The 10480-nt window shown below is 28.9% G+C and overlaps 1 protein-coding gene across 1 annotated transcript; it reads right to left on the bottom strand.

The window, feature by feature from the left end:
• Positions 1 to 7753: 7753 nt before the first annotated feature.
• LOC145044094 (amino acid transporter AVT1I-like) lies at positions 7754 to 10161 on the bottom strand. Its single transcript, XM_078992907.1, has 3 exons — positions 9958 to 10161; positions 8732 to 9339; positions 7754 to 8276 (listed from the first exon to the last, which is right to left on the bottom strand). The coding sequence occupies exons 1-3, from the start codon at positions 10118 to 10120 to the stop codon at positions 7758 to 7760; spliced, it is 1290 nt and encodes a 429-aa protein (XP_078849033.1). The 5' UTR covers positions 10121 to 10161; the 3' UTR covers positions 7754 to 7757.
• Positions 10162 to 10480: the final 319 nt, after the last annotated feature.

The following is a 10480-nucleotide window of genomic DNA, read 5'->3' as shown; positions in this document are numbered from 1 at the left end:
AGATTTTGTCACATCAAGCTTATATTTTGGGACAAAAATTCATCTAAACTTTGAACTACATGATGATAATTGATGATAGATGAAAAATTGTTTCAAATTAGAAAAACATGTTTTATTTAACTTTTTTATTAAGAAAACTTGAATTTAAAAGTTGTTAAGGACGTGAAAAAAAATGGTTGTTAAAATCACCTTTAAATCTATATTAACATAACACCCTACCATATAAATTTATTATGTTTAAATTATTACTCATAAATTTAATTTCTAAAGTACATAGGTTTATTTTTGTATAAGATAAAATTTGTTTTCATATTTTTGTAAAATATTTATGTTTTCTTATATATATATATATATATATATATATATATATATATATATATATATATATATATATATATATATATATATATATATATATATATATATCAACTTAATCATCCTTAACAAGAACCATAAAATTTAGTCCTACTTTTAGTATGTTGATCACACACTATCACTTTGATATTTTTATCAAATCTATAAATTGTGAAACTTAAATCCCTTTTGGAAACTCCACTTTCACTCTCATCTTTATATATACTAGTTGTGAGATCTATTTATTACATTGGTTAATTTAAAAAAAATAAAAAATAAAATAAAATAAAATAGATATAAATAAAAGTATAAATATTTGAGAACTTAAAATTTATAAAAAAAAAAATAAGAAAAATAATAAATTATTAAAATTGAAATGTTTTTTATATATTTTAAATGTAAAAAAATCATTTTAATAAATTCACAAAATAAATTAATGAGTTTTAATTTGGTAACTTTAAAATTAGAAGGTAAGTTAATTAATAAAATTGATATTCATTTATTACTACATTTATTGTAATTATTACATTAAAAGATTATGTGAAATTTAATAAAATAAGAAAACTCATAAAACGAAATGTGGAAAAAAAAAATTAATTCAAAATAACCAAAAAAATGATATTTAACAAATTGAATGAGAGAGTGACATGTGGCAAAAAAAAATTTCATTTATTAGAGAGAATTTAAGTCTATTATTAAATCATGTTTTAAGTCAATTTGTAACTTTTTTATTAATATGAAATGTTTGTGTTTCATAAAATAAGATTTATTTAAGTTTTAAAAAAAAAATCAAAAATGCATCTAGTGTGCTACCACTCTACAAAAATGCTAAGGATAACATATTATCGATGTCTCAACATAAAAGATAATATGATAGCATGTTAAACTAAGATGGTGGTGTGTTTAGGATGCTATTACTCCTCTAGCGTAATTATATAAATATAACTTATGCAATGCAATAATGGCAGAAATCAAATTAATAAATTAGTCATATCATAATTTTTTTAACGGCACTTCGTAATTTATCTATTTACTAGTTGTAAGACTCATGTATTACATGGGTTAATTTAAAAAATAGTTAGATATAAAAGTATAAATATGTGAGAACTTAAAATTTATAAGAAAATAAGAAAAGTAATGAATTATTAAAATTGAAATGTTTTTCTATATTATAAATGTAAAAAAAATAATTTGAATAAATTAACAAAATAAATTAATAAGTTTTAATTTGGTAATTTTAGAATTACAAGGTAAGTTAACTGATAAAATTGATATCAATTTATTACTACATTTATTGTAATTATTACATTAAAATATTATGCGGAATTTAATAAAGTAAGAAAACTCATAAACTGACATGTGAAAAAAATTAATTCAAAATAACAAAAAAAATGACATTTTGGAAAATTAAATGAGAGTGTGACATGTGACAAAAAAAATCTTCATTTATTAGAGATGATTTAAGTCTATTATTAAATCATGTTTTAAGTCAATTTGTAACTTTTCTATTAATATGAAATGTTTGTGTTTTATAAAATAAAATTTATTTAAGTTTAAAAAAAGTTTAAAAATGCATCTAGTGTACTACCACTCTACAAAATTGCTAAGGATAACATATTATCGAGGTCTCAGCACAAAAGATAATATGATATCGTGTTAAACTAAGATGGTGGTGTGCTTAGGATGCTATTACTCCTCTAGCGTAATTATATAAAGATAACTTTTGCAATGCCATAATGGCAGAAATCAAATTAATGAATTAGTCATATCATAATTTTTTTTAACGGCACTTCGTAATTTATTTATTTACTAGTTTTAAGACTTATGTATTACATGGGTTAAGTTTAAAAAAAAAAAAAAAAAAAAGTCAGATATAAAAGTATAAATATTTGAGAACTTAAAATTTATAAGAAAATAAGAAAAATAATGAATTATTAAAATTAAATTTTTTTTTTAAATGTAAAAAAAATAATTTGAATAAATTAACAAAATAAATTAATGAGTTTTAATTTGGCAATTTTAAAATTAGAAGGTAAGTTAACTAATAAAATTGATATTCATTTATTACTACCTTTATTGTAATTATTACATTAAAAGATTATATGAAATTTAATAAAATAAGAAAACTCATAAAATGATATGTGGAAAAAAAAAATTCAAAATAACCAAAAAATAACATTTGGAAATTGAATTAGAATGTGATATGTGGCAAAATAACCTTCATTTATTAGAGAGGATATATATATATATATATATATATATATATATATATATATATATATATATATATACAATAGTTTATAACCCGTAGAAACCACGGTTATAAAATTTATTAAACTTTTATAGTAAAAATTTAAAATTATTAATCAATTATTTTAAATATACTATTAATTAAGAGATTTTTTAGTTATATAGAATTATAATAATTGATTTAAATAAATATGTGATATATATATATATATATATATATATATATATATATATATATATATATATATCATTTTATAATTTGTATTAATTTTTATTCTATTGTTATTAAATTAACTTAATCATGGTGAAAATTCAAATTTTGAAATGGAGAATCAATATGTTAACAAATGACATTCATTAATTAGAAGGGATAATAAGATAACACATGACAAAAGAGGAATTAAATATGCATTAATTAGGAAGCTAATAAGGTGATACGTGTCAAATGGAGAATAAAACTATTATTTTATTAGAATAGGGATATATATATATATATATATATATATATATATATATATATATATATATATACATATACACACACATAAATGAACATAAAAGAATGGATAAGACTATTTTTCATATTCATTCACTTAATTAAACAAACGAAAATCTTGTTCATTTCCATTCATTATTAAATAAACGAACTTCTCATTTGTCCGATTCGTTTAAAATTCTATAAACAACCTACAAAAGTTGTTAAATTACTTTTTTAATGGGTTTCAGTTTAAAAAGAAAAAAAAAAACACGACTACTTAAGGGCTAGCAAAACAGAAATCAGTCCTAGTTATTATTACATTTAAGAGCAACCTCAGTATGGAGAAGCATCAAGGTATCCTAGACTAGGTTCTGACTCTAATTTTTCTTGTGAATCAAACTCAAAAACAAGATAACATGGTTATAAAAAAATTAAAAATAAAAAGAAATCATAGAATCACCACTCCTTTTACCTTTTTTTTAGAAGTGAGATTACTCCTGATTCCAAAGATGTCCAAAATAACGATTATTATTGCAGCTTCCAGGGCTAGTCTCGAAAATTGATCAATCTTTTGGTTGTCAATCCCTTTGTATATATGTTATATGTTGTAAACTAAGATGAAATTATGTTGTAAACTAAGATGAAATTCGTGGTCCACTATTTACCTAAATTTCTACACATATGCCTGGATCACCCGACAATGGAAGAAAATGTGTATCGAACTCTCATCGGTACTTGATGACATATGAAAAAAAAAGCTCTATCCATATATAAACCGATATGTAAAAGGTTATTTTTGCTACGCACCATGTTTGTTCTTTGTCTCCACATCAGAAAGCTCACTTTGTTATGAAACAGATTATTATTGTTAGACGTATATATGTATATGTACCACATTTAGTTTGTATTCTTCCTATGTATTTGGTTTGGCAGGCATGTATTGTTCTTTGGTCCATTGTACTCTTTATAGCCCTTTTTTGTATTTTTTGGTATTTAAGATATGTGAGACGCACAATTCTCATTCATGTGAAATATTGGTGATAACATGGTATCAGAGACTACTTCCTCAACCCTAGACGACTCCTAATCCTCCAGCTCTCTCTTTCTCCGCTTCTGCTGTTTACTTCTTCGTCTCGGCTATCTGTTTATCTCTCACGATAAGTTTAGGATCTTCCAACACTAAACCTACCATCAATGATAAGATCTACGGCATAACTAACATCAAGTCATATGTTCCTCTTCTTCTTGATCTCGATCGGCTGAACCAAATACATAGAAAGAATACAAACTAAATATGGTACATATACATATATACGTCTAACAATTACATCTACTATTAGGTGTTGTTTGTTTTTCTAAAAAAACCACTTCTGACACTTATTGCTGCGATGCGCAGCACATGGCCCTTTGCAGCTATTTGTTTTTCAGAAAACTTCCGACTTAAAAACTGATACGCATATGCTGCGTGGTGCAACACTTAACCCTCTGCTTCAAACCTCTTCACACCTTACTTTAACTTATTGCAGTAGTCTGCAAAGGGAAAAAAAAGGCTTTTTATTACATGTTGTAGCCGTTTGGTCCCCCTCTTCTACTACAGAGGTTTGTAGAATTGGTACGCAGACTTCAGGCATTTTCACATCAAAAAAACAAACACCACCTTAATTTCGTTTGAGTCTAGAAATTTATCTTCCATAATAGATCGACACTACTATAAATTGAGCATCTCGAGTCAACAACTATATTCATGTGTCTATCACCAAGATATCAATATGGGTTTTAGCAATGATCTCTATCATAATATTATGCAATTCTTCTTTTTCAACTTCGTCTCACTGGTCTTCTTCACGTCCAAAACCAATATCCATTCTGTAAATTATCTACCACACTACTATGAACCTACACATTGTGTGGAAAGAGATACCTTAGAGAACAATTACAACACCACTTCTCAGACTAGAAATACGTATTAATACCAATATTGATATAATTTGTCAATCTCAATCTTGGTGTTAAAGATTAATATTACGGTTTTTGTGTTAAATATATTATTACATTTTTTGGTTTGTTAACATTACTTGAACTAATTCAATGTTATATAGGCTTAGAGAGATACTGGTTGAAGTACCGGGAAATATGTGGGGATCGTATAGTTCAAATTGAATATGGGTTGACACATGAAGGGTTGTGTTGGAGATATGCTAAAGCTTCAAGGTTGTAATCTGTAACATCTAAGAGAGCTTGTATATAAATTGCTCTTTTGGCATTTTGTTGAATTCTTTTAACATATTTTCTCCATCATTCTCTCTGGAGAGTTATTAGGGTTTTCTTGAAGTGTTTTTTTGTTTATGTTTGTGTTGAGAGTTTTTCTTAATTCACATCATACATTGTAATCTTATTGTATAAAGTTGTTACTGTCTTTAATCAAATTTTGTTACAGTTTGTTGGTTGTATATGTTTATTCTGTATAAACTCTTTTGAAAACATATAGTATTATTCGGTGATTATATAGATTTGTTGTTAAACTTCGGTTTAAAGTCACTACAAGAAATAATGTCATTGTTGGCGATAGGGGTGTAAACGAGCCGAGCCGAGCCCGAGCCTGACAAAGCTCGAGCTCGGCTCGTTTAATTTGAGGAAGCTCGAGCTCAATTCGAGCCTTAAAATGAAGCTCGAGCTCGGCTCATGAATAATTTAGTAGGCTCGCGATCCTAATCGAGCCTAAACGAGCCTCTATGTGTGTGTGTGTGTATGTATGTATGTGTGTGTGTGTGTATATATATATATACACACACATATATATATAGAGGCTCGTTTAAGCTCGTTTAGGCTCGCGAGCCCATTAATTGAAGCTCGGCTCGAGCTCATTTAATAAACGAGCCTCACATTTAGGCTCGAGCTCGGCTCGGGCTCGTTTAATTCGATCTCGAGTCGAGCTTTTAACGAGTCGATCCCGAGTAGCTCACGAGTAGCTCGGCTCACTTACACCCCTAGTTGGCGACATCTTTACTGGCACCACGGACTATTAGCGGGGAATCAAGCTTTAGTCGCTGCTAAAAGTCCATGTCGTCAGTAAAAGGTCGCCAGTAATGACTTGGGGACTAAATCCGCGTGATCCCTTTTTGGTAAACCCCATCTGTCCAATCAAGACTCTAATCCGATAATTCGGGTTCCATTTCACATAAACAAATAACGGCGACACCAATATCGGCGACTAGTATCGCCGCTAATGGTAAAAAAGAAACATGATAAGTTCCCTCCACAATTTTAACCAATAACTGCCCCACCAATATCGGCGACTAGTGTCACCACTAAAAGCCATCGCAAATAAACACTTTTAAGCTTTCTTTCTTCCCTATTTTGCTTCCATTTCTCTTGATCTGTGATGATACCTTTGATATGTGATGATACCTTTGACCACCGACTTCCATCTCTACTACCGGCGACCTCGACAACTGTTTTTCTTCTCTAATAACTAAGGTGCAATTTCTTCCTCATTTTCTTTCTCTTTCTCTTGTAACGTTGATTTCTAGTTTCTAGTCGGGTTAAATGCAAAATAATAATAATAATAATAATAATAATAATAATAATAATAATAATAATAAAATAAAAAAAATTAATTTCGGTTTTCTTCAATTGTTGCTATCACCGACGACATCTACCACCACCATGCACCACCTTATTGGTTTTCGGCCACCACAGGTTTCTATTATGTGAAATTTGATATATGTGTGTATATTTTATATATGTATGTAATTGTATGTATAATGTTTATTTATATGTATAATGTGTATTTATATGTATGAAAACATGAATGTCGATTATATGTGTGTATAATGTACGTATATGTGTGTATATGTGTATTTGTATGTATATATGTATATAATGTGTATAATATGTATTTGTATGTGTTTATAATTTGAATTTGTATGCAATGTGGTATATGTATGTAAATGTATGTGTATTTGGTATAAGTAGGATATTATATGAAAATTTGCATATGCATGTATGTTTGGTATAAATCTATGTATTTATATATGTATATGAATATATGTATAATGTGTATTTGTATGTATGAAAACATGAATGTGCATTCTATGTGGGTATAAAATATTTATATGTATGTATACATTTACTTTTACCTAGTACTGGTATCGACGTATCTATTATGGGTGAACAAGGTTTGGTACGAAGTATTTCTCCTAATAGTGAATTGTTTTATACAAACTATAGTTGGTACATAAATTTAGCTATCAATATTGTATCAAGTATATTTAGCACCAGCTTGTTTGGCTACCGATAAGTTTGTTGATACGGATTGATAATGGTATATACTAAAACACAAACTCCTAGTCGGTTGAAAACATATATTTAAAAAAAATAATAATAATAAGTAAGACTTTTGATACTTCAAAATCTATATAAGGTATTAATCATCATCCACATTTAGCATATTACCAAGACCAACTATTGCTTTCCATCCCAGAAACTTGTATTTCTGTGAAAAAAATCATTTCGAATTCATGCCAAATCCTAATTGCATTCCAAAAAATGTGATAGATGGAAATCACCTAATTCTATACTTCAAAGCACTTTGGCAACTTAAGTTATGTTAGGCTTGTTATTGTATGGGTAATTAACTTTAAACATGAAGATTAACTATCCACAATTCAATAATCTAATAAAGGCGCCTTTTTATATCTAAAATTGATACATAAGTACCCACAATTGCTACAACAACCCCAATTAACCCAACAAACACAACAATCATCATCTCAACCCCAATTCTTCTATAAATCCCAGAAATCTTCAAGTAACACAAGCATGGGATTGTGATTGAAACTGTAGCACTTAAGAGGGCTCCCACAAGTGCCATTAAATACCCGAAAAAAGGGAGCGATAGGGCTACAACTACTGTGCTTATCATCAAGAGTGTTCTAATTATGAATGAACGAATCCTTTTGCTGTGAGAAGATTGAAATCGTGCTTCAATAGTATTGACAATTGGTGTTACCATTAGTGCATATTTAGCTATCGGAGTGACTAAGGTGGTGAATATGGCTACTTTTGAGCTTATGTTGTTGGTAGGAAGATTTAAGGTAATCTCTGACTCTACATTTGACCCAAACATGAGGTAACCGATAACTGCCATTAATGAGTAAGTAGCCGTACAAAAGGCGAAACATAGGAACAAGACCTACAATTTAGAACAACAAAACATATTTATTAATAATGGAAACAAATGTTATTAAGATATTCTTTCTTTTATTACTCAATCACTTAATCTGGTAACCTATATATAGATCTTTCTTTTAGAATAAGTAAAGAAAAAACCATGTTAGAGAAAGTTAGAAAAAAACTAAAAGGTTTTCCCCATTAAATCCTAACTTTTGACACATTAGGTTTGTGTCAAAATTACTATTGCCATCACAACTTTAGGTCCCTCGTCTTCTAATTCACACACCAAATAATTAACCTCTCAATCCTACATGGCATAACGTAGGCTTCTTTGTAAACCATTTGATTTAGCATCCTACATGGCATAATGTAGGCAATCTTCGCCATGTAAGATGCCAACTTAAATGGTTTATAGTTTCAATATGTTTTGAAAAAACTTTTAAATTCATGCAGAAATAACTTCTTAATATATACCTTTGAGAATTGACGTTGGTTTTTCATGGAAGTATATAGGGTAGGAAAAACGGGATGCGCACAATAGCAAAACGCATATAAGCTAATAGCCGAAGGGATTCCATTCCATTTTACCAAATTACCCTTCTCCTGAAAACCAATACCATCAAATGCACCACCCCAAAAGATAGACCCCAGAATAATCACAGAGGCTGCAACTCCACTTGCAGATATATACGAAAGAACACTCATGTTGTTCAACCAATTTGTAGGGAGTATAATGATTGCAACAAACACAATAAATCCACTTTTGGGATCAATATGAACACCATAGATATCAAAATCTATATCTGGGAATAAGTTGCATAAGTTATCACCTTCTAGGATTAGAAAACCTGTTGCTACTAAATAGAGCTCGATGTTCATGGTGATTGATACGAGGGTTTTGCCTGTTTTACCAAATGCTCGACCCCCAAGTTCGGAGTAATTTGTGATTGTTGGATCAGAATCCATGCACTTTTGAATTAGTAATCCTGTGTAGAATGTTGAGATGGCGATTAAAGGAAGTAGAAGTAAACTCAACCACCCTCCTGATGCTAATGCGTATGGTACTGAAAGTATTCCGACTCCTGTGAATCCCATCAAAATGAAAATTGCATGAATGGAGATTTTGACTTTTATTTCGTCAAAATAGAGCATCTACAATACACGAGTTTTTGGGAGCTTTTTCAATAGCTTTTGAAAAACTATTACAAGTTTTTTCGACCGAAGTCTTTACAAAAAGTATGTTTGATTAACAAATACTCATTTTTATATCTATGACAGGAAACCTTTTTAATTATCTTTTTATAATTGGTTGAAACCAAATTATCGAAAAACTTTATTGGAAAAAACTGCTTGAAAAGATTTGGTTGAAAAGACTTTAATGAGCTCTTTTGGTTCATCAGATTTCAACAAATTATAAATAAACAAGTGAAAATTTTTTATAGATAAAATGAGTTTTTTCTTTTGGGGTGTTTTAATAAAAAAATACGTTTTGTCTGAAAAAATAAATATAAAAAACTACTTTTTCTGAAAAAAATAAACTGTTTTTTCATGAAAAAACTGTTTTTTTCCTGGGCTTTTATGAGATTTTCCATGAAAAAGCTTGCTACTATGGATTACAAAGATTAATACCCAAAGACAAAATGTATGTGGATTAAAGGTAAAAAAAAAAAAAAATTGAAGAGAAGAGGTGAAGTAAGAACCTGAAAGACCATTGAGACAATTGAAACAAGTACTGATGAAAGAAGCAGTTCCTGTGGTTGTGTTGTTGGTGTATTTCTCTTCTTTTACCTTCGTTCCCACATCTCCATTGTTAACAAGTAGTGGTATTGTAAGAGAGTAATCATCTTGCTTTTTAGTCTCCATTACAACTCTTTTTCTTCTTTTCTCTCGAAGGCTCTTAATGTTTTAACCTAAAACTATATTTGACTTCTTTAATTTAAAGCAAAGATTATGTCGACTATCACTTTTACCCAAAAAAAAGTAATGGTGCACACCTACCCGGCGACTTGGACCGGACATAAAAATCCGTTTTAGCTATTATTTTATATGCCTTTATCACAAAATAAAAAATAGTGTAAAGTGTAAATTTTGTTTTTATGGTTTGGTGTTTTTTTTAGACTAAACTGCACAAATGGTCCCTGTGGTTTACTCAAAATTGCCACTTTGGTCCAAAAAGGTTTGTGCTAGCACCAGAGGTCCAAAGTTTTTATTTTGTTGCTTGTT

This window comes from Lactuca saligna, chromosome 4, assembly GCF_052625555.1.
Source record: "Lactuca saligna cultivar CGN05327 chromosome 4, ASM5262555v1, whole genome shotgun sequence".
Taxonomy (NCBI): Eukaryota; Viridiplantae; Streptophyta; class Magnoliopsida; order Asterales; family Asteraceae; genus Lactuca; species Lactuca saligna.
This window is presented reverse-complemented; position numbering and strand designations above follow the sequence as displayed.